A 26,124-nucleotide genomic window follows, 5' to 3' on the forward strand; every position below is an offset into this window, starting at 1 on the left:
TTTCACATTGGGATGGTTCTATAGGATGGACTGGCAAGATCCAGAGCTCTCATTCTGTGGCAGTTCAGAATGGATAGATCAGGTGGTAGAGCGTTTGTCCACTGATGCAAAGGTTGGTGGTTCAAATCCCGCTCTTGACATAAACATCATGGGCAGATCCACTGACAGGTGCAATTCGAACTCCAACTCCCACAAATTAATGCTGTCATTGTGTAGTTGTGCAAGACACTTAATCCACCTCGCCCCCACATTCATGTACTCTGGTGTATGAATGTGTGTGTGTGAATGGGTGAGTGGTTTCCTGAGTGCCCTGAAGGTGGAAAAGCACTATATAAAAACATGACCATTTACCATATTGGAAGTATATTTGACAAATTTAGTAGCAGGAAGCAGTTTTCTTCTATTTTCCTTGTAACTAGTATTTACCTTACTAGTAAGGTACTGCGCTGATAGTGATTTATAAAAAGGACAGAGAGAGACAGTCACCAGGTTCTTGCTAATGAAAATCAGTTATAGCGTCACTGTTATTCAAATATGATGTAAATACCCACCTTTATTCTGGGAACGTTCTTATTGGTTTCCGTGTCCTTGGCTGGTATACAGGGCATCCTACTCATGGTTTTGTTCTGCTCGCGGATCAGGTTTGAATACAGCTTCTGCCGTCTCATTTTCTCGGCATGTTGATGGTAACAGAGGGAGGAGAGACACAGCAGATTATGAAAGGGTTTTAATTAACAGAGCCATTTCTCCCTTAAGGCCCTTGCTTATTGTGGGCACTCTCGGCTCAACCTCTCCACGGAGCGCAACAAAACCCTAACAGACCCATCCATTCAAGGGGTCTTTCAACATTTACACATATCATTCGCTAATAGGCTTGGCCCTGGAGATGCATGGGGTTCAATCTAGTGCAAATTGGCCAAACATGCTCACTTTTTACAACTGCAGATTAACAAAAGCTATATCAAAGCACAGAGAGCACTTAACTTCTTAGGGGGACTCTCATTTGCTTTGTAAATGTAATTCTAGCTGCAGACACGGCATGGGAGCCTTTAAATGTGGACTCAGACAAATGAAAGAGGGTCAGCTGTACACAATGACACCAATAGATGCACTGTTTGAGAAGGCACAGCTGATTGGTCTAAGCTGGCCCATGGCAGACTGATGTGTGCAGCGCTCTGAATGGAGATCTACACATTACCAATCTGGGATGGCTCTCACTCTGATTGGTCGAAGCATCACAACAGTGGAACAAGCAGAAAAATCAAACTTGTTAAATCTATTTGAGTTCAGAGCTTCACCTTCCTCCCAAACCACAATACTACTCTGTGATTGGTCCTCTGGTCCACCAGCAGCTGGGCCCTAACGCACCAGCAGGGGCACCAAGATGGATTCTCGTAACTCACTAATATTGCGAGAATCCATCTTTTTGCATAAGGTCCAAACAAACGATTGGATAAACTTCCTTATGTTATAGATTACTATTAATGATGATCCCTTACTGTTTTCTCCACAGCAGAGTAGTCTGGGCCCAGGCCTTGAAGAGTGACGTCAGGCTTCAATTGTCTGTAATCTTTCAAGCTGTATGCCTATAGAGAGAACACATGTAGGGACAGATAATGATATCACAGAGTTAGCAGATAATAAACAATATCCAAGCTCCAAACGCAGGTAATACTTTTAATATAATTCATACTGCTATAACAGCAGTTTAGCTATTTAAGATCAGTAACTACTTCATTTAGGAGTTATGGATCAGGACCATAAACTGTATATATAAATTGCCACCGCATTCCAAATAGGAAGTGATCATGGGAGCGCTTCCGGGCTCCATCTCTGGCTCCAATTCACTTTACATTGAAAAACTGTTGCCCCTCTCTCTATAAGTACTGCTGTCAGGTTCGTCATTTGGTCTTAACATTTTTGTATTAACCTGCTCTAAATGATCCAGGGTTTTTTTTATTTCACTATTGTGTCTGTAAATCAAGATATGAATAGTAACAATAGACAAATCGGGCATCTTCTTCTCCTGAGATCACTTCAACAGCTTAGCTCCAGATTGGCTCTTTGGTTGCTATGATATGCAACTCTTCTAATTCTTCCCTGTAACTGCTAGCTTCAATGAGTTTCATTTGACTGGAGCTGAACGCTGTGGGCGATGTCACAGTCACTTAGTCCACTTCTGCTGCAGTCTATGGTAAGGAGTTACAGGTCATGAGTTAGGGGTCAGAGGTTATGGGTTAGGCCTTGGGAGTCAGGGTATTAATTAAGTTGTTACTAAGCCTGACTCATACTCAATAAACTATCTGTTCATTATGAACATTCAGTGGAACAAAATAACTCGAAAACTATATATATGTATGAGGTAGGGCTGCATTAGACTCGTCTTTCTTGCTAGGAGATATAGTGTTCTTCTGTGTAAGGTAATACTCATTCTTCACTCGCTCATTCTGGGATGTTTCTGGTTTGAACAGAGCAGGCTGACCTCACAAAGAGTTCTTGACATGAACATTTCACAAAAAGAAAATAATAATTGCATCTTTAATACGCACTAGAGTACCTGTTTGTTAATGATAAAAATATTACTCTTACTGCTTTGGAACTAACTGTACAAATTACGATTTTAAGTCCTGTACCTGATTTTTCCCCATGTTTCGTCTCAGTACTCAATATTGTATAAGAAGCTATTGAGAACAAAATAAGTCTACTGTGTACTGTCTGCATCTAATAATAAAACACTTTTATCATCCGAGAAACAGGAAGCGTGTGTTGACGTGCTAATAGCTTTACTTTCACAGCAAAATTGCTCTCTGGGAATTGCGAAAAGCACTTATAAACTCATTATGGTTAATAATTAGGTAAGTGAGGAATAACTTTGGACCACTGCAAACTGTTTAAAATGCCTTTAAGACTAAACGGATCATAAAAAATATAGACGAAACAATCTCTGCTGGGAGTGTCAAATGTCCATAGAACAACCAAATATGCTGCTTGTAATTATATTTGTTACTCTGTAGTGTCAGAATACATTTGAATGCTTGGTTTGACATTGGGCCGACTGAAAATCCCCTGAGATGTAATGACACAATCCCGAGCTCTATCAACCTTATTCAGCCATGCCCACTTTTGCCATGAGTGCATCAAAACCACAAATTTTTTATGATAGCACTTCCGGTTAAGTGGGAATCCCATTCTTTTCAATGGAGGATTTGGGAAAAGTTTTGCTGCTAAAATCTGATATAAAGTATTGTTGATTTCTGTAAAATGTTCAAAGTTATTGTGACCAACAAATCAACACTGCCTCGAGTCTCTGGAGGCTTAAAACCATCTCTACAGTCCCTATAGAGCGTATTTACTGTCAAGATCAGCAACCTCCTCAAAATAATACAACCCAAATGACGACAGCGGCACCCACGGCATCTTCTGGAATAAGGTGAATACTAACAAAAAGACGACTGAATGTATAACGTAACTATAAAAACAAGCACAAGCAATCAGGAAATCACAAACGCTGTCATTTTTGAATTATAATTTCTTCCACAAACAAAAAATTTCCTTAATCCCTTACTCTTATTCATAAAAATGGCTAACCCTAGAGTTTTGATCTGTACAAACATGTTCTGAAATATGTGACTTTTTTATGAGTTTGTCAGTCTATTTCGTCTGCACACATTTAAAATATGAACTTAGAACAGAACGCTTGGATTCAAACATAACAAATCGCTAATCTAATCGCATCTAATTGCAATGCTTGTCAGAAAAACTGTACTTTTTTTTTCCCCAAAACGCTCGGAGGCTGTTACCCGGGATAAAAGTCGAGCAAGACTCAAAATAAGTAACTTAGCGCAGGCTGCGTTTTAGACACGGATTTGAGATGTGCTGCGAATTAGTGCTCAGTCACACACACCACAGGACATCTATTCTTTTCAAGCCTCCAAGTTATCTGCTCCCAGGCCAGTGCGGTGAGCCCACTGTTCAAAGCCTTCTGTAATCTGGTCAGACATGATGGGAGGAGAGCGAGGGGAGAGTTGGGGGAGAGTGGGGACCTGGTGGGCTCGACAGGAGGACCATGTGAAGACTCCAGTGGGCACAGAGACCTAAGCACATAATCGCGGCTTCCGGTTTTCCGCCATTGTTCTGTTAAATCGATCCGAGTGCGGCTTACATAGAGAGACATGCAAGCAATTAGTCTCTCTGCGGTGACACTGCTTCCATATACTGTAGCGTTTTACACTTCAGTTCTCAATAGCAGAGCAAGGCATAAAGGGCACCACCTACGATCACAACACAAGCTCAACTCAAACGAATTCATGTTTCTGTAGTGTATGTGAATTCATTTGACCTATTTCTCAGCACTATCTATTTGGCTTATTATTAACACGCAAACTTTACTCACTGTGTAACTTTTCTGGTGGAACCTGCTTGTCTCCATGGAAATGTTACTGCTTTGCCTCAAATGTTCCACAGTATGGTATTAAAATAGGCAACAGTAGATCAGTTGGTAGAGTGTTTGTTCACTTATCTGAAGGTTGGCAGTTTGAATCCCTGTCCATGTATTAATTCAACAAATACCCTAAAAATATGTATTCTTACCGTGAGCAGGGGCACCTCTCTGCAGATCTGACTTGTAACTTGCCTAGTGGCGTCACCTGCTTGGCTCTATGGAAACATATATGTTTAATGCCATACTGTGGAACCGTCAACTACATATTTATGAAGACAAGTAAGGGGCTGACCCACTTTATATCTGTATATTTCCTTGAGGAGGTCATTAAAGTGATCCGCTTCTTCTGATAGTTCACACTTCACTGCAAGAGGCTCTGTGCACAACAGCGGTAACATAACTGTTAGCGTTACTACTTCCTGTCCAATTTTATCTCTATAGAGTTTTTACAGTCACGCTAAAGTGAATAAATATTTAAAGATCAGGCAGTGGACAGGGAGCTGCAGGTGGATGTCACTGACAACATGTTAAACATTACACAAATAAAATGAATACTTCCCCAGAGGACACTTCTGTGTTTAGGAGACATATTTGTGTCTCAATGCTAATGCTAATGTTAACGTTGAGGGATAACAAATATGAAAACAACACCACAAACTGAAGTATTCTACATTTAAAAACAGTGAGTAGTTTTTATTTTAACTAATTTGAATTTTAATAGGTTGTTTATATTATGTTTTACACATTTAATGAACATCAGCATAAGCTTTGCGACATAGTGAACAGAGCCTATTGATTAAATCCATCTGTCACTCACTGGGGATATTCCTGGAGCTGACCAATAGGAGGTCTGGGTGGAAAAGTCTACATCTGAGCATAAAACAGCTTTCAAGAGAAACTTAATGAATGACGATAAGACAATTTGACCAAAATTACATATGATCACAGGAATGAGATCACAATTTGTATCATCACATCATAGTTTTAGTATCGATTAATATCTGATTTCCCATACTTTGACAACCCTAGTACATATCCATTGTAGAAAACTAAAAGCCAGCACATCTTTATGTTGAGACACTGACCTTTAAAGCTACCACCAAACTGAATCTAAAATATCACTGCTACATTATGAACAAACAGAAATTTCAGATCTTTTTCACATTTGTCCTGAAAGTTGGCATAACCTCAAAGCCGTACCGTACAACATACACATTGTAGACCCACCTGTCGACGCTAACAAGCCGATGATGAACGCACGAAACAACAGCGGGACAATAAATGAATGGAAACACCCATCTTTAGTGAGACCATTCTGCACCTTCTCTAGTCTAATCACCTTATCTCCCAACGCATCTCCATGTAGCTCCTCATCATCTTATACCAATTAAGTGTATCTTAGTGGAGCTAGACAATTAGGCTGATGTTTTGTGCCCCACAAGAACTCTCCTGTGGATTAAGCAGGCCGGTATAGAGACAGCTCAGGGGATTATGTGGGACTTCAAAGGGCATTTATTTGTGTAACCTCTTGTATGTAAGGATTAATGGGCTATGCTATTCAAGCCAGGAATCCATGTGGCACTTTTGTGTGGTGAAACTGCATAATGTGTTTTTCTAACTAACATCTACAAATTGTTCAAAGACTATTGTGTTGGCTGAACCTTGCCGCAACAATTTAAAATTCATGAGGATTAGAGAAAGCGTTTTTGGAGTGACACAATGCATTCTGGTTAAAATGTGCAATGTAAAGAGGACAAACAGCCACCAACCTTATATGTAGGCTGTGTTTTCAAGAGCTTTTTTCTCTCCATCTGTGCCAGGTAGCCATCAGATACTCGTCTTTGGCCCGGCTGTGTGGGACTTAACTCCTTGGGTTGTTCTGGTCCCGGCTGGCCTATAGGGGGCAGCACTTTGTAGGAGCTGGAGCTTTGGGAAGTGCTGGAGGGTGAAGTTGAAAGTGCTGGTGCGGTCTGGACTTCACTCTGGGATTCTTCCTCAAAGAGCAGCTGTCCTTTTAATGCGGCCAGTCTGAAATCAGCCACAAGGGGCACACAGAACAGAACGAGTCATCAATTTGTTTACTTCAGGAGTTTATTGAGTTAATTTTAATTAAAGGTAGGAATGGGACAAGATCTCATGAGGAAAAGGATCTTATGAGATGTTTTTCTCCATGTGTTTACATTTGGATTGGACCAAAAAGGGGTTAAACGCTGGCCAGTTACATTTCTTGAGAAGCTGGAGTTAAAACAGAAGACAGCCAAATAATAAAATTAGTCAAAAATGGTGAAGCTAAAATTATGAACTGAACCACACAACTGACTTATAATCATTTATGTCAAAATCTTGTAAAATGCAAAAGTTTTGCTAAATGCTAATGTCTTGTTTTGTGTTTGTGGACCTAATCTAGTGTCTCTTTTCAACTTGTGGAAATTGCGTCTCATCCCGCCCCTAACTAAAGCCATTGTGCGTTTCAAGGGAAAGAAAAGCTGTCTAAAAAGTGCTCTTTTTTTTTTCTTTCTTTGTAACAAAATTCTGTGTATAACTTGTGTTCTTGTGTTTTGAAAGTTTTATGGAGTAGAGGAGCTGTAGCATAAAATGGGGAGAGAGAGGGCAGAGACATTAGGCAGGTGGTTGGGAGATGTAAGGCACATCACAGCAACTCAAACAACTGTATCAAGCAAGCCAACAAGAACAGGTGTAAGCTTTATTTATAAGTTTGATACATTTATATTCTGCCAGGGCAAGTTCTGAGTTGAGTTTTGTTCACTAACAAAGACAATAATATGATTGTATACATTATTTACATAATCAAAACATCAGACATGTAGGTGCTTTACCTTTGCCATTGTCCTGGGATGTTCTCCAGGTTCCATTGTATTAGGTCTCTATGAAGACCTCCCTGATAGGCCATGGAGGGGTTTCTGTGCCTTGTTTGTTGAATATCTGGACTCAGAGCGATCTTTAGTTCAGGGCTGACGTGTGGATAGGACAGTTTGATGATAGACTGGTGTGTTTGCTGTGTGCTTAACAGTGGCTGATGAGGTGTAGTGTTGAGGTTAATGTTGAGGTGGATGGTGGGAGACAGAGGCTGACATGAACTTGGAGCTTTGAGTCTTTTTACAGCGGCTTTTGTTAAAGTGGAGCTCAGACAGTCTCCCTGCTCGGCTCTGACCCCTGGGGCCAGAGGCTGCAGTGCTCCAGCTGGAGTTAAGTCTTCTTTCCGCTCGGCTTTCGTTTCTTTTTTTCTCGGACTGACCTGAGGTTAGAAAACAATTAGGAGGATTATAGTCTGATTCTAACATAACAATTAAAGTGATGTCTCATTGCAAACAACATGTACATTTAAGTCTTTCCATTATTGTGTTGGGATCTTATGCCACAAGATCTCAGGATACAAAACTGAGCTCTTAAGATTTTATTTTCAGGAGTTTACATTTGGATTTGTCAAAAATTGAATTACATGCTCATGACATTCATTTGTTGAGAAGCGGTAAATCCAAAAGCTCTAACACAGCGACAGCTAAAAAATTTTAAAACCCCACCCCTAATTGTTACCTTACAGGTGGGAATAGATTTATACATGTTATGCGACACACACACAAACACAAACATAAATTAATTTAGAAATCATTTTATTTCTATCCTACAGCTGCTGGGAGATTATTATGATTTTCTTTTACTATGAATCAGACCTGGACGACTGAGGGATTACACACACACATCATAACACTTTATAATTATGATACATTTACTAGCCTTAATAAAGCATAAACATTTATTTAAAAACTACCATAAAACATGCATGTTTACTGTGAGCAGGGTCACCGCTCCACAGATATGACTTGTGGCGACACCTGCTTGTCTCCATGGAAATAGATGTGTTTAATGCCATACTGTGGAACTGTGGAAAGACTTAATTCTTAATGAACAAACAGTTTATGAAGAATGATTCAGGCTTAGTAACTGCTTGAGTAATGGGTGAGTGTAAGAGTTTGGAGTTAAGTATTTACTAAGCCTGAATCATTCTTAATAAACTATTTTTTCATTAAATTAAGTCTTTGCTCATTGCGGCTAATTAAGGTGAAGTTATTTAAAGTGTTAACACTATTCTACATAACTTATCAAACCAATTAAATATCCTATATTAGACAAAATTGACTCCTATAAGCTTTAAGCCATAATATAATGCTGTTACCTCATCAAAAGCACACTTGGTTTGAGTGACCCTTTATTATTAGTCTGTCTACAACTCAAAACTCAAAATGCTCTGTTCCATCTTATCATGTCATGTAGTAATTTTCAAGTTAACAGCTACCTTTTACCTTTAGTTCAGTAGAGATAGACAATTCCAGGTCTGAAATCATCCAAATGATTCTAGTGAAGGTGTATGGAGTTTAAAAACACAATGGAGCACTTCCTACATTACCACATGACATCACAAGGTGGAACAGAGTGTTTTTCTGTTTGAGAGAAAAGCCTAAATTTGCAGGGTTTGTGTGTTAAACATGTGTGAATTAAACAAAGCACAACTCAACACAACATTATAACATAGATCAGAAAATAACAAAATATGGGCCCTTTAAACAAATTATATTGGTAGCACATACTGCGTTTAACGAGTGTGTAAATTTCATTAGTATTTCATTACTCTAGTTGCTGTCAAATCTAAATCCGAGTTCACAGAGACACAAAACTGAACTGTAGTGAAGCCTAAATCTTTCCCTGGATGAGGTGGATCTGGTCCTCTCCTCTGCATCTTCGAACCAAATTAGATCTGTGGAGCGGCGCGAGTGTGCATGAAGCCGGCTGATTTAGAGCGCACACACTTGGCCCATTCCACAGGGGGGATCTCACGGCTCTGTGTACAAGCGTTACAGCGGCTGCTCAAGTGCTTTAGACAATAATGCCTTTACCTCATGTTTTTGTCTGTTATCCCACCCATCGCTGCTACACTTTGAGAGAATTAACAGGTCTTTAATAAAAACTCCAGCTTTTGATTGAAACGTATTGATTCGGGAACTTACCTTTACCTGCTGTGTTTTTGGCAGCTCAATCTTGTTTTGAATGTCTGAGCCGGAGGTCGCTTTGGGGCCATGCTGTGCCTGTAAAAATAGAAACGTAAATTAAAAAAATAATAATGAAACACACACAAATTACAAAAGCAACCTCCACATGTAGTAATAAAATAATAGGGCTGAACGATTTGGGAAAAATATGTAATTGTGATTTTTCTGGCAAGTATTTTGTTTGCGATGAAATTTGCGATTTATGTTTTAATAATTACAATTCTGTTCAAAGTTCACATTTAAACTTGTCCAGACGGATGGACAAAAAGACTGAAATATGAGCTGACAACTATCACACTTCAAAACACGTTTCTACAAATCTAAACTACAGGGTGAGCAGTTTTTGTGCAGAAGATAGAGAGCATAGATAGAGAGGGAGGGCATCTGACACACAGCGAGGGCATCAGACACACAGGGACATTTCATAACATGTTTGTACAGATCTAAACTATAGGGTTAGCAATTTTATAAAGAATAAGACAGAATATTTTGTTATTTGTGGCAAAAAATCTGGTAAATATTGCAGCCTTTGTTATTTGTTAATTGTAATTGCTAACTGCTAATCGATAATTGCGATTTCGATTGCGATTAATCTTTCAGCCATATAAAATAACTTGTTCTTTTTCTACACAACATATTTCAATGTTCTTCACATCTCGGCTGCAGCTCCAGTGGTTTCTAATGCACCAGTTTCCAGCAATGAAATACATTGTGTTAATGCTCTAATGAAAAACATTTAGTCAACTTCAAGACCCCCTTCTGTGGAGGAGGACCATCTGAGTGGATCAATGATATCGACAGAATGGAGACTTTTCACTGAATGCCACTAATACAGAGAGCATGTATGGGTGAAGGTCAGGAGCATGGAGCCAATTGTTACGAATCTATCAATAAATAGGTTTATAATAGGAGGATATACACACGCTTTAGTCTCAGGATTCTGGACGTGTTCCTGAGATGTCTTTTTGACCCTATTCACCTTATTCCGGAGCGCCATAGTCCTTGGGGTTGTATTATTTTGCATGGGGCTGCTGATCTTGATAGCAAATAAGTTCTATAGGGACAGTCATTTTAAAGCCTCCAGAGAATCAGTGCAGAGTTCACTTGTTTTACACAAATCCCCCTATTTATATCAGACTTTAGCTCCAAAACTTTTCGCAAATTTTCAGTTGAAATGAATGGATTTCCGGAAGCGCCACCACAAAGAAAGCACGGTTTAGTCTCATTTACACCAAAAGTGGGCGGGACGGAATAAGATCAATAGCGCTCGGATAATTGTCTAAGGCTGTGTTGGTTTAACAACAATGAGACACAAGAGCCAGTGTCAGAGTGTAGTATGTGATGAGCCTTTCACCTCCACCCATTGGCCCACACCACCACCTTTTATCACCCATTATAAAAATCCCAATCAGTTGGAGCAAATGATCAAGCCTGATATTGCATTTGAAGCATGATAAGCAGTGTAATATCTTCTCGGGCAAATTGGGGGCCCGTAATTGCTTCTCAGCGACTATCACAACAAAGTCTGGCAATAGTGGCCGGCTGTATTACCTCCTGTACCGAGAAACATCTGCTTTTCCCAATGAAGACTTCAAAGGGGCTGCGGATTCTTGAATTGCATTTAGCTGCTATTGTGGCCGGCCCAGGTAATCTTGATTAGGTGTTTTGACTGAGGCCCGGTATACAGTGGTAGAGAGCTCCCCAGAAGCTTTGGTCTAAAGCTATTAAAAGATTGTACATTATGTTCCCCCTGGCTTTGAAGTGAGGGCCTGTGAGAGGAGCAGGGACTCGGAGGGGCTGAGTGCAATAGCGCAAGATTGATCTACTACTTCTGTCTTTATCAAAGGAAGACCAAGCCAATCATCGCGACCGCCGCTCTGCCACTTGGCCCAGCTAAACATTTGCTGCATTAAGAAATTGTGTACATTTAATAACAAGTCTAATTATCACAAGTCGCCTTCCCTGGGTCACTCTCTTCAAAAGACCCAGATTAGGGTAAAAGGCTCTAACAACTTGATTGTCTGGAGCCGCGCTGATTGAGGAAAAAGCTCCCATTTCTGCATTGAAGACGCAGATCTTTGGAAACGAAATGGATCAGGAGGCAAAGCCGGAGGCAAAGCACAACGACTGACAGAAGGCATCCTGATTGTGAGGGTTATATTAACTCGGATTTGAGTTTATCCAGCCTGGCCTTCATGTTAATTAAACATGTATGTACCTGTAAGTTTTATAGGTCATGCAAAATTAGTCAAATAAAACTGATTTTATATTCAAGTAGAAATATACAAACTTTGAGTAAATATGACACTATATACGAATAGGTAGGTCACGTAAATATCATTGTTTCCATCTATTAATTTTCTTCCTCTGTCCGAGGGGACAGCAGACTTCCCGCACCCCAGACACTTCCTCCTGTTCTTCCCACCAGTGTTTCCCACAGGTTTATACTAAGACTATGATGATAATTTGTTTATTTCTAGCGTTGGTCTAGGATAATGTTTCATTTACTTGTCCATGAAAGGAAAAAAAATAAATAATTAATAATAATAATAATAATAATAATAATAATAATGTCACTTATTGCCTCTACTGAACAAACACTGATTACAGATTACTGTAATCAGTGTGATGATAACTCTACAAGCATAAAGTATCATTTGTTTTACCAATTTTTTGCTCAGCCAATTTTTTGACTTTGCGATTGAAAATGTGACTATGGCATCCCCATGGTCATAGTCTCCTCTATTAATTTAGTTTAAATTCAGTTTTATACAATATTGTTTACAATGATTTATTTGAATTAGAGAGTTTTTATACTGAGACTAGTATAATGGAACACGGAGAACAAATGTCTCATTTGCTTCTGTTTATGACGTATATGTTTATGACGATATTACAAGCTGAAAGTATAATTTGTTTAACCATTTTTAGCTTGTTTTAGTCTATAAGGGCCTCAATATTTATCACATACTTTTTCTTTGCAAAATACAGAGATTTGGGGTATTTTTGTTGTAATATGATAAGATTTAAGCTATGGATGGGTGAATAAGTCTCTTTTATGGCTAATTATTGGTACATTCTACTGTTTATTTTACTGCAGCCCACGTCTTTTAATGAAAAAGTTGAGTTAAAAATGGTTTACTGGGATTAGTGGCATAAAGTAGCTTCAGTATTATCATTTATAGCTATATTTCTTGTAGCGATATACTGTGCTTTAAAATGTGTTATCCTGACAGGTCTACACGTTGCAGATTTGTGCCCCTTTTCCATTCCCTCTGTCCCATTACAGAGACACGCCTTTGAGGACACAAGGCAATAGAAAACTAATAAGCAGTTTCAGACGCAAAATGACAAAACACGAGAGGAAACTGGCTCTGGCTCTGTTTACCGTGGCACAAAGATAACAGCTCTTGACTATGTAAATGGCAGTGATAGGAGAGGAGGCAGCGTGGGGCTCAGATGGGTGCACAAGCTCGGGGGTATTACAGACAGCCAACAGTCTGGTGGGCTGACAAATGGGGACTGGGGACCTTCACAACCAATTATACCACTGTGCCAGGTGCAGGGTATCTGAGAGCCTTTGGTAAGCATGCTTCTCTGATGTTCTTGTTGTACACATCAGCTCATAATAAGGCGTGCATAGCCAGACATGGTCCTTTTCAGACGTGGAGGACAAACACATGGAAACAGCTAGCCTCCTCAGCCAAATTAAATTTCCAGCTTTGGTCAGAAGACACATCAGTGAGTATTCCTCTTGTGGCTATGATGATGGCAGTAAACCACAGACACACATCAGAACCTGCTCAGCTCAAATAATGAGACAAAGGACTAAATATTGTGTGATTCGATGTGTATACTGAGGATGTCATTGTGGGACAGCTGCACGGTATAATGTGAAACAATCACACAGATCTGCATTATACTTTGATATTACACTGGTTCTGTTCTCAAATCATGTCTTTGCATTGACAACTGTCAAACATTTTACTGTTAAAAATACACTTACACAGTGTTCTGGAGCCGCTTTCAGCAGAATACAAAATATTCATCAGATATTTTCAAAGATACTTCAAATATGTCAGAATTACTGGACACAAACGGCATGTCACCAGCCATTACTAATGCTAGAGCAGCTCCTGCTGTCTGCTTCTGTCACTGCAACAACTCAGTACTACACTAATACTACTACAACAACAACACAGTACTACACTAATACTACAAAAAAAAACAACAACAACTCAATACTACATTAATACTACCACTACAATAACTCAATACTACAGTAATACTACTATAACAACTCAACACTACAGTAATACTACAACAACAACTCAATACTACACTAATACTACTACTACAACAACTGAATACTACAGTAATACTACTACTACTCAATACTACAGTACTACTACTAGTACTACAATTCAGAACTACAGTAATACTACTACTACAACAACAACAACAACAACAACTCAATACTACAGTAATATCACTACTACAACAACTCAATACTACAGTACTAGGCAAGACAAGGCAAGGTAACGGCCACTGAGCAGGCCGGTACAGTAGTCTAACCTACTGGAGGCAAATGCATGGATAAGTCTCTCCAAGTCTGGTTTAGAGGGTATACCTTTGCTTTTTGCAGTGTTTTTAGACGGTAAAAATCTGCAGATGTTATTGATTTGATGTGGCTGTTAAAGTTCAAGTCTGAGTCCATCATTACCCCTAGATTTCTAGCCTGATTTGAAGGTTTTAGAGAGAGAGACTGGAAGTGACTGCTGACACTTTCTCTCTGTTTCTGTGGACCAAAGATCATGACTTCAGTCTTGTCTGAGTTTAGCTGGAGAAAGTTGTTTTGCATCCACACACTGATCTGTTGGATGCAGTGGCAGAGTGAATCCACTGGTCCATATTCACCTGCTGCAGTGAGACATAGATCTGAGTGTCATCTGCATAGTTGTGGTTGGACACATTATTGCTGCGTATTAACTGGCCGAACAGCAGCAAGTAGAGGTTGAACAAGAGGGATCCCAGGATTGAGCTCTCAGGCACCCCACGGGTCAGGGATATTTAATCTGAGACACATTTTCCAATTTCAACAAAGTTCTCCCTGTTTTCTAGGTGGGTCTTAATCCGGTTTAGTGTAGTACTAGAGATTCAAACCAAGTCCTCTAGTCTCTGTAAGAGGATCCCATGATCGACAGTGTCAAAGGCAGCTCTCAGATCTAACAGGATCAAGACTGAGACTTTGCCTGTGTCAGTCTCAGTGCTGTGGTTGGGTCTAAAACCTAACTGGAAAACTTCAAAGGAGAAAGTTTATAAGCTGTTGGTACTTTTTCGAGGAGTTTGCCCAAAAACAGCAGATTTGAGATTGCTCGGTAATTGTTGAATATCGTGGCATCAAGACTGCTCTTCTTTAGGAGAGGCTTGATAACCACAGTTTTCAAAGCTCTTGGGAATGTGACATGTTAATTATGTGAGTGAGTGGTGATAGCAAACTGTTGAGCACAGCCTTTAGAAATTTAGTGGGTAACACATCGAGGCAGCATGTAGATGAACTCAGTACTACTACTACTACTACTACTACTACTATTACTACAACAACAATTCAGAACTAGAGTAATATTACTACAACATCAACAACTATTCAGTACTACAGTAATACTACTACTACAACAACTCAATACTACAGTACTGCAAACCTCATCCACCTCCAGTGTTGGGAAGTAGCTGAATACATGTACTGAAAATATATATTCAGTATACACATTTTACAGTTGTATTCAGGTACAGTCATTTCAGTTGGTGGTATTCAGAATACAGTCACTTTTCTAAATATAAAGGAACACATTGCAGTACTTAATCACACAGTTTTGGCTTCAAACTGCACAAAATCAGTGAGAAACATAAAGCACAGCTCCTGTGGTGAAGTATATGTGAGATTTTCCTTCTTAAATTAGAGATAAAGGAAATGTAAATACAACAGTGAATCAAACATAAAGCGGCTTTAATTTATGTTTTTACTCTATAATTTAAATGCAACTCAATGTCAAAGTATTCTAAGTATTCAGAGTGCAGTACTCCGATTGGACCATGTATTGAAATACTTTAAAAATATGTAATGAGTTTTCTGTAACTAAATACATTTTTAAAGTATTCTTCCCATCACTGCCCCCTCTGCTGCAGGCTCCTACACTGACATATCCCAAGCAATTTTGTATTATTTTATGTTTTATGTTTGATATGGGTGGAAATGGGTAAAAATACAATTTGTATCTGTTCTAGTTTGCTGTGCATTTAAGGTTATGAAATTTTGTGAAGCACATTTCAAAGATTGTTCAGTTATCCCCAAACTAATTAAAAGCAGTCAAACCAATGTGCATGGTGTTTGTCAGCAGGCGGTTTAGGCTCATTTAGCACTTACTTACATAACACAAACATAAGGCAGATATTTAAAAGAGCATATATAAAGGTGTAGACAGATTTATACAGATGTAGTTTGCTGGTTGTGGGTTACTTCTGTGTTTGGCATAGTCTGAGCATTAACATCTTCAGCGATGTTATTTAAATATAAACATTTTGGGAAATATTCCACTTGTTTCAGTAATGGTTGCCGTTTTTTAATATTCTGGATCGGTGGAGGTGAGTGACTTAAGGTGCGTCACAATGGAGCCTGTAGCAGAGGTGTATGCCCCTTTCCACAAAGATCAGTGGTTCAGTGGTTCTCAAACCTTTCACACCAAATACCATCTGGAATAGGAATATTTGGCCAAGTGCCACCAGATCTAAACCAGGACTATCCCAAAGGAGGAGACAAATATGCATTACAGTTGTAATTAAACACATATTTGAAGCGTAGAGGAAGATATGTGTCACCCAGAGAAGCATTTGAGAAACACTGTTGTAGATAATACATACCTTTACTCCATTCTGGGGACCTCTAAGTGCATGTGCTTGTGCATAGGACCCATACTTCGTGTTACATCCAAAGGTCAGTTTGTTCTGCTCCACTATATTCTTCTTCTGTGTTTTTTGTGTTTTTGTGCTTTTGTCCATCTGTCCAGTATTTATTTCTGTGTGGTTTTGATTGTTTCTGACATGCTCTTCTGTCAGTTCTGAAGGGGCACTTTTATTTTCAGTGTTATAGTTATAGTTTTCCTCATATATTCTTAGCTGTACATTGGAGTGCTGAGCAGGTGGAGGTGTAGAGACTGCATCATTCCATCCGCCTTGTGGATGCAGAAGATATGGCTGATTGAGGTGGAGGTTTTGGGGAGTCATCAGGGGCTGACATGTGTCGGTCACCAACATATAGCCATCTTTTTTTAGTCCATTTCTGTTTGTGGAAAGTATGTCTTCTGTGGCGACAAAGGAACCATCCACAGAGATGAAGGGACCCTCGCGGGACCATCCCACTGCTCCGGAGCTCACCTCTGGGCTGGCTCCATAGTGCAGGTGTGAATAGGCATCATCTAGGAACACCTGGCTTCAATGAAAAAACAGACAACAGCAATTATGCCATTCAACTCAGTGTTTACCATTTAACTGAATCAAGACAAATGGGAGATATCAAATCCAAATACACACACAGCTATAATTACATAATTAGTCAAATGACATTTAATTGGTGGTAAACATCGTCATTAATGAGATTTCCATTTCTAAAGGAAACTGCAAACACATCTTGACACATTGTCCTCATGTGCAAGGGTCAGCGGAGCAAGAGCCATGAGAACATGATTACAGTGATGGGGCCTTTAAACAAAAGCCATCGGTCTGTATCACAGACTTTTCAAATTGAAACAGATGAGAGGGATTATGAGGCTGTAGTTGCACATAATTGTGGTATTTTCACCTCCGAGCTCTCTAATGAGAGTGTGTTTGAGAGCTACTAGCGGGGGAATGGTTCACAAACGGCAATTTTCAGCTTATGAAATGGCCCCAAAATTGCAGGCTAAAATGCTCTTTCTGATGGTGATGAAAAGATCTCATTAAATAAATAGCAGAGAGCCTCTTTGTTGTGCTTACACAGGAGGACGAGGGGAGCCTAATTCTACGGACGCTCATGTTGTGTGTTGGGGGAGGGTTGCCTAGGTGTAGGGCCCTTCACTTCTTATGAGGCCAATAGGGTAAGGGATGCCTCACTAATGACTTACATTCAAACAAGTTGTAGAATGCATTACAGGCTACATGCAGCTGGGCACTGCCAATACAAGACAGCCCTTTATTTCTCGCCCGACATACAAATACAAAGGAGAGAGAAATAGTGTCATATTGTGCCAGTGAATGAAGATATGAGAAATACTCATGCGGTCTTTGCTCAAACATCCGTTATAATATTTCACAGTGGATAGCTGTGAAGTATTATAACGGAGCAAAGGATGAATGGAGCATCCTAAATAGGAATCTTTCACTTGAATGAAGAATGCCCAATGGGTTTGTAAACTATGCAATGACAGGCATTGTGTGAAAGGGCTTACCCGCTTTGAGGAGGCAGTGGAGAGGACTATGAGAACATGACGATGGGAATAGGACTGTGTCCACTGTCTGGCTTTATGAAATAGAGCCTTTTGTCAGGATATGTCATGGACATTTTCCCATGAAACAATGTACTTTAGAAGCAGACCCACACTTGGTGGGCATCAATTCACTTGGGTTAATGACAGGAAAATGGAAAATGCCCTCTTTCTATTTTGTAGAGAAATGACTATCACATAGTGTTTGAAGGAAGGCGAGAGGAAACAGCTAAAAGGGTGCAAATAAACAGATGTGCCAGAGTCGGCGCCATAGACACCTTTGCCTCCTGAAAAGAGCCTTCACAAGGGACACTTATTGTGATTTACCTGAGCCAAAACAAAAATCTAATTTCCCTTCCATAAAAGCTGACATTCTGAAGAAGGTGAATTTAAACATTACAATGGGGCTTCTTTTCATGTATGTCATGAAATGACTGACAAAAGCTGCTTTAAAGTCTATTCTTTTGTTGGGCAGTGGTGTTTGTTTACCTGCTAAATGAATTTTGGATATTTCATTTTACAACAGAAAGTACACACAGAATCAACTTTATAAAAAACAGACAGTAGAGATTTTAGGCACGATTCTAAATATATACTATTGCATTATATTTACTTTAAGCTGCTGTTATCACTGGTTATTTCTCACTTAAATCATTACTACTGCCTCCTTTATATCAGTGTGTTAACTGCCACGATTGAATCATGTTTCAATAAGGACTAAGGAATAAGTGTAGGACTGATGATGAATTATGTGGTTTCACAGAAACATCATTTTCGCTTGCATTCTGATCAATAGGTCTGATCATTTATAAATGATATTAATGAAGCCCTGGGCTTTGCCACTTGTTGACAAGAACAGTTGGAGTTATATAGTCTGGTACTGCCATCTGCTGGACAGTAAAATGAGTGATCTTTGATGCTGATTAAGTGATGTTGCATACATTCACTTTAGAAAAACTTCAGTGTGAAAATGACTATAAAGAATAACAGCCTACCTCCTTATGTTTTTCTCATTTCTTTGATACTCCACATCTTTACCCTGTGCGACTGTTGGGTTCTTTCTGACAGGTTGGGAATTGGACATTTCTAAGCTGTCAAAGACCCCCAGATCTTTGTCATCATCATCACTTGAACCGTCATTTGTCTCGTGTGAGGCGTTGATGTTCTTGTTGAAATACACAGTTTCCTGTTGTTGAGAGTTGTTGTTTATATTCAACTGGAGCTGCTGTTGATATGCCCTTTCCTGGGCCAGGCTTTCTGTGTCTGACTCTGCAGAACCCATGTCCAAACTGTGGTCTGCAGAGGACTGTTGATAAAGTTGTTTTGTCAAACACTGATGGATGTTCTTGTGCCTTTTATCCATGTTGGCACAAGGCTGTATCAGCCTTTTCCCACATCTGGTAACAGGTAACTGAAAATACAGAAAACATAAGCAGAACAGTCACAAGTCACTTATGAAAACGGTTTTACTACTCAGACTGACTCTGTTTTGACAAAGGACCAACACTGAGAGAACAGTGAGCATTGTCTTCGGTAAAAGTGTTCAATGTTTTGGCCCGTCTAAACAACATTAACACTAAAGGTAAAATTGTATATTAAAGGTTGTCAGGTTTCCTGATTATTAACTTTAATTTTATTACTTTGTGTGATAATTTATGGGGTAGTTATTTATTTCTTTTAGTTAGTCAGGAAGTAGATGACAGGAAGTGCTGAGTTCAAAAAGGAATCCCTCCTTCTATGTCATCAATACAAAACATTCCAACTAAAAGTGCAAGGATAATTTAAACACAATTAAGGTTTACACATTGACTTAAAACAAACAATATGTTATCAGATGTTTGTATTTGCCAAATCATAACTATTATGTAAATTAGATGAGTCTTGGCCTGTTTACATTATGGTTGCTAGGTAACAGTTTTGGAATTATCTCTACGTCACATGTGCTGCCCCTGCCCAACCAAGTAACATTACAATCTTAGACAATCTACTACAATCACCAAAATTTTCAAAATATGTCTTTTGCAACATGTTAAATGTAATACATACGTTTTAGTGAAATGACTACCGGTAGTGTAACCTGCCAAACGCACTCATTTACGCGTAGAGAATCCCCGTTTCACCGTCAAGCCTGGCCACATGTAAAATGATTATTGGTTTAGCCACATTACTTTCCCCCTGTTATTTATTATTTTTACCTACAACGTATTAGTCTGCCAAAGTTATTAGGACACAAGGACTGAAAAACAGCACATTTTGATGGACCAAAATTAGCTAGCCAAGTAATTCACAGCATCGTAAACATTCGGTGAAAATTTCCCAAACTGTAGGCCACACAAAGAAGCTCCGGGAATAGTTGTCACGTGTTAAATACTAGCGCCTTTACAGCTACTTGTCAAAAATAAGATTTATATTCGCAGAAAAATTACCACAGAAAAAGGGACGATGTTAAACCTACCTGTCTGCAACGATGTAACCATAGAAACCAAGAACGCACTGATGCGTTTGGGTGCGCCACGGAAACTTGTACATCACGGTTTGAAAAAATGTTTGGTAACCCGTTAATTCAACACATTACAGTAAAAGATATCAGCTTAAAAGACTGTCATACTTACATAAATATTTTAAGGTCACTCAGAAATTCCTGCAGAACTGACGTAAATACGAAATTCAACCACGCCATAGCACTGTTGTATTCGGTGTTCTAAGAATCCATGAAACCTGTCAACTTTCAAATGTGTTTTGTCCAGATTTTGTATAGGTTACACAAAATCTCTTTAAATGATTAGTTTTTCCAAGTATGGATGAATAGTTAATAGTACTGTTATATGCTCCTATCCTTCTCTGCATGTCACTTGTGGATACATGGGTTTCAACATTCAGATATATGCAAAATAGACTCAAGATATTTAAATTGTTCAATAACACCTACTGTACTATTTTCTCATTCTGAAATCCATGCATCAGTCACTTCAGCAAGATGAGCATTAGGACAAGTGTGCAGGCCTCAAATTTCTACTTAAAACACTATCACCACAAAGATGCGCTGAGCTTAAATCCCCATCAAATAAGATCTTCTCTATAGAGATTAGCATATACAAGTGTTAAACTATTCCTTTTTGTCTGCATTCTTAGAAATTTGGCACCTACTCTAGGTAGAGGTCCTGGCCTCCACTAAAGTGATTCTTAAACTATAGTATACAGGCTTTTAGTAGTACCTTAAACCTTCCCAATGGATAAGCACTGCTATTCATCTTCATGAAAGTTGAAACACCACAACACATGAACAGGTTTAAGGGTTAAAAGTTTTATTGCCAAAGCAGTAACTTGTCATTTCACCTAAAAGTTCTATACAACCCAAGTGCAAATATAAGTCATGAACAATGCAATAAGATCCCTGAACCCTTAAAATACACTCTTAAGCTCATCTTGTGCATTAAGAGGGTCAATTCCTTAAGCAGATTGGAGGTAGTGGCTTCATTGGAATGTTTAGTCGACCTCCTCAATGGTTGGTCCAGATGATCCACCCCCGGGGGCAGCACCACCAGCTCCTGGGAAGCCTCCAGCCATGCCCTCAGGCATACCACCGGGCATCCCCCCAGCACTCTGGTACAACTTTGTGATAATGGGGTTGCAAACCTTCTCCAGTTCCTTCTGCTGATGTTCATATTCATCCCTCTCGGCAGTCTATTGGAATAAACCATGTTACAAGAAAGTCCACAGTGCAAACATTATAAAACCATGACAGTCTTTACCTGGTTTTTGTCCAGCCAGCTGATGACCTCGTTGCACTTGTCCAGAATCTTCTGTTTGTCCTCGTCACTGATCTTGCCGGCCAGTTTCTCGTCCTCCACAGTGGATTTCATGTTGAAGGCGTATGACTCCAGTCCGTTCTTTGCAGACACCTTGTCGCGCTGTACGTCATCTTCTGCCTTGTATTTCTCAGCCTCCTGAACCATGCGCTCAATGTCCTCTTTGCTCAGACGACCTGGTTTTAAAGATTAGATATTGCCCATAAGTTTTAACTGAGGTGTCAAACTCATTTTCACCAAGTGCCACATCAGCAAAATCATTGCCCTCAAAAAAGGGCCAGATGCAACTGAGGTAGTATAAATATAACTTAAAATGTTATTTTTTAAGTATGCATACAAAAAGTTATTCAAGTTACAATTAAATATGCAACTCCGCTCCCTGTTTAGTGTCAATACTGATGTAGGTTTTGCTGACAACTGACACCACCTCAAAACAAAAGACAGGTTTTTCCTCCTTGAAGCACGAGCGTGTATTTGCATTTTCACCTCTCTCAAAACAGTCTTCCATCTACATCAATTTCTCTTCCTGGACATTTTCAGATCATTTGTAAACATAACTCAATTTCACTTGTTGGGAAAATCTTTATGGTCAATGTATGTGTTACAGCATACTTAATTTACCTTTGCACACTTGTTTGTTGACATGTTTTAATTAAACCTTTCCAAAAAGAAACTGACCTTTGTCGTTTGTGATGGTGATTTTATTCTCCTTTCCGGTGCTCTTGTCTGCCGCAGACACGTTCATGATGCCATTAGCGTCGATGTCAAAGGTCACCTCGATCTGAGGAACACCACGAGGAGCGGGCGGGATACCCGTCAGCTCAAACTTGCCCAGCAAGTTGTTGTCCTTGGTCATGGCACGCTCACCTTCATAAACCTGTTGGAGAAGTACAGTTTTAGAGAAATTCACAATCACTGTATTCTGTTCATAAGCATAGAGCTTTACGCTCAGACATCCAAGGAAGGGCTGCGCCATCTTTGATCTTTCGACCTCTGGTGGAAACTACGAATGGCTGGAATAAACGTCATCACAGCGAGAGCACACACTGAGCCGTGTGAGGAGCCCTACCTGGATGAGCACTCCGGGCTGGTTGTCAGAGTATGTGGTGAAGGTCTGGGTCTGCTTTGTGGGAATGGTGGTGTTACGCTTGATCAGAACGGTCATGACTCCTCCGGCGGTCTCAATGCCCAGAGACAGAGGGGTGACGTCCAGAAGCAGCAGATCCTGCACGTTCTCAGACTTGTCCCCACAGAGGATGGCGGCCTGGACAGCTACAAACAAACGTTACACATTGGCACACTCCCAGTTCAGTCACAGAATCTTTTCCCCTTTAACTTACCTGCTCCGTAGGCCACAGCTTCATCGGGGTTGATGCTCTTGTTGAGCTCCTTCCCGTTGAAGAAGTCCTGGAGCAGTTTCTGGATTTTGGGGATACGAGTGGAGCCCCCGACCAACACGATGTCGTGGATGGCAGCTTTGTCCATCTTGGCATCTCGGAGGGACTTCTCCACTGGCTCCAGAGTTCCCCTGAAGAGGTCAGCGTTGAGCTCCTCAAAGCGGGCCCTGGTGATGGAGGTGTAGAAGTCCACTCCTTCGTACAGGGAGTCGATCTCAATACTGGCCTGGGTGCTGGAAGACAGTGTGCGCTTTGCCCTCTCGCAGGCCGTACGCAGACGTCGCACTGCCCTCTTGTTGTCGCTGATGTCCTTCTTGTACTTGCGCTTGAACTCTGCGATGAAGTGATTGACCATGCGGTTGTCGAAGTCTTCCCCTCCGAGGTGAGTGTCACCAGCTGTGGATTTGACCTCAAAGATGCCGTCTTCAATGGTCAAGATGGACACATCGAAAGTGCCGCCGCCAAGGTCAAAGATCAGCACATTCCTCTCAGCACCCACCTAATGCACATTTATAATTAGCATTTCAAAATACACTACACAAAACTGCATTATATTTGCACAAAAATGTACCTTCTTGTCCAGACCATAGGCAATAGCTGCAGCAGTGGGCTCATTAATGATACGAAGGACATTAAGGCCAGAGATGGTGCCAGCATCCTTTGTAGCCTGGCGCTGGGAGTCGTTGAAGTAGGCAGGTACAGTGATTACAGCATTAGAGACATTCTGAAAAGGGAAGACAACATTTGTCAGTCTCATACACCTCCCAAGAAAAATGACTCAAGTTTCACAACTTACTTTTCCGAGGTAGGCTTCAGCAATCTCCTTCATCTTTGTCAGCACCATGGAAGAGATCTCCTCTGGGTAGAAGGATTTTGATTCTCCTTTGTACTCCACCTGAACTTTAGGACGAGTGTTGTCGTTTATGACATTAAATGGCCAGTGTTTCATGTCGGACTGTACTACGCCATCATCAAATCTTCGGCCAATGAGACGTTTGGCATCTGCAAAACAGTATTTACTTAATACAAATCATAATATACACATTTTACATTCATAAAAAAGATCACTCAGACATCCAAGGAAGAATTAAACCATCTTTGGTCGATAAACCTCTGGTGGAAACTACGAATGGCGGTATACACTTCATCACAGTGATTAAACGGGGTCAAAGGACTCAATAGAGTTGCTTACCAAAGACGGTGTTTGTGGGGTTCATGGCAACCTGATTCTTGGCTGCGTCTCCGATCAGCCTCTCTGTGTCTGTGAAGGCCACATAGCTGGGTGTGGTCCTGTTGCCTTGGTCGTTGGCGATGATCTCCACTTTGCCATGCTGGAAGACCCCCACACAGGAGTAGGTGGTCCCCAGGTCAATGCCGACTGCTGGTCCCTTAGACATTATTACTAAAGGGAAAACAAAAAACTTTAAACCACTGCTCACATGTTGCATTCCATCATCTCATTGATTCAGAGATGACCTAATAAAATTAGATTTTATATGTGTTCCACCAAGCCTTTTTAATCGAAAGCGATGTATATAGGCTTTATTGATCTTTAGTTCATCATAAACTGATCCTTCTTAGAATAGTTTTTGACCATCAAGTGCCTCATATGGCCTGATCCTGATTGTTCATCTATCAAAACGTTGACAAATATAAAAAAAATCTTAGTGCCAACTGCTGGTTTAAATGATTAAAGAGAACTTCCACGTAATAAACCTAAGAAAGCTTCCAACTAACATGTAATATTGAATAGTAATAATTTATTCAACAGTGCCTTTCATGATACTCAAGGACACATTATAAAAGGTTTAAAAAGACAATTACAAAAAGGCAACAACCAAAAACCACCAATACAGATTATTAACAGTGAAATCAAAGAAAATGCCATCCTGAAGGGGGGGTTTGAGTCTGGATTTCTAAAGCCATCCGACTACAAAGAGCCACGAGGAAGTGAACAATCTGTGCGCAGCTCCAATGCGCAGCTGCGGCTGATTGTTCCAGAACATTCCGCAGCGTTTCAGCACACCCCTCCCCCAACCTGCTGTTAGCTAACGGACCACATGTACTGCGGCCAAGCATTCCTACGGGCGAGCTCACAGCAGAATACCTTTGACACATCACAAATAGCTACAATGGATGTTAAAACCTCAACAAGAACCGTAGATTTAAAGGAAAGGAAGTGGCTAGATCATGAATCGAGTTTAACTAAGGTATCCAAAACAACTCACGGATAAAAATGTATTGTAACACGAGGATAACATTCGCCAAAGACTCACCAAATAGTCGTGTTACAGAAGATGAAACTGATGCTGAATCAGGGGACGATGTTGTGTCCTTGCCGGTTGGAGAAGGGAAAAGGGAGGTTGGGCGCGTGATGTACGTTGTATTTATAACCGGCACAGCGGCCAATCAGAATCCAGATCGGTTGATTCTTTCAGCTCCACGGACCAATAGCGACGCTGTTCATTGATGACGTCAAGAGCCAAGAGACACTTCCTGCTTGATGGTTTGATTGTGAAATTTCATAATCGCTAATCACGTGTTTGAGTTTACTGGAAGCAGCTAAGGTCCCTGCACTGATATTTAGATATTTAGGCCCCTCGTCTCATTTAATTAAAGGGTATGCCACTTAATTCCACAATAGTTATAAAAACGTGAGGATTTCGTACATGATTAGATTTTCCTTGCTAGGAAGTATAGACTGGGGTGTAGGCTCCTGGTTGCCTGGCAAACCCATAATGATGTCTATGTATTTTGAAGAGTTTTTTTTTTTCAATTTAAGTTAAAGTTTTTTTCTAGCACATTTACAACTTCAACTGACCAAGATTAAACATATAATGCCAGGAAGTAGAAGTGGGTTTTCAGGCAGAGGGCGCTGTTCCATTGTCTGGGAGC

General features: G+C 40.1%; 1 protein-coding gene across 1 annotated transcript; it reads right to left on the reverse strand.

Annotated features, from left to right (window-relative positions):
- Positions 1-21,479: 21,479 nt before the first annotated feature.
- Positions 21,480-25,585, reverse strand: LOC117381410 (heat shock cognate 70 kDa protein). Its single transcript, XM_033978376.2, has 9 exons — positions 25,506-25,585; positions 24,422-24,631; positions 24,026-24,231; positions 23,801-23,953; positions 23,173-23,728; positions 22,902-23,104; positions 22,511-22,709; positions 21,776-22,008; positions 21,480-21,707 (listed from the first exon to the last, which is right to left on the reverse strand). The coding sequence occupies exons 2-9, from the start codon at positions 24,624-24,626 to the stop codon at positions 21,510-21,512; spliced, it is 1,953 nt and encodes a 650-aa protein (XP_033834267.1). The 5' UTR covers positions 24,627-24,631; positions 25,506-25,585; the 3' UTR covers positions 21,480-21,509.
- Positions 25,586-26,124: the final 539 nt, after the last annotated feature.

Source organism: Periophthalmus magnuspinnatus, chromosome 14, assembly GCF_009829125.3.
Source record: "Periophthalmus magnuspinnatus isolate fPerMag1 chromosome 14, fPerMag1.2.pri, whole genome shotgun sequence".
Taxonomy (NCBI): domain Eukaryota; kingdom Metazoa; phylum Chordata; class Actinopteri; order Gobiiformes; family Gobiidae; genus Periophthalmus; species Periophthalmus magnuspinnatus.

Excerpts from the sequence above, each read along its gene's own strand:
- LOC117381410 (XM_033978376.2), bottom strand. The coding sequence starts at position 24,626 with ATGTCTAAGGGACCAGCAGTCGGCATTGACCTGGGGACCACCTACTCC. Across the intron at positions 23,729-23,800 it reads CCTATGGTCTGGACAAGAAG|GTGGGTGCTGAGAGGAATGT; the intron begins GTACATTTTTGT and ends AATGTGCATTAG. Across the intron at positions 21,708-21,775 it reads GCTGGCTGGACAAAAACCAG|ACTGCCGAGAGGGATGAATA; the intron begins GTAAAGACTGTC and ends TTATTCCAATAG.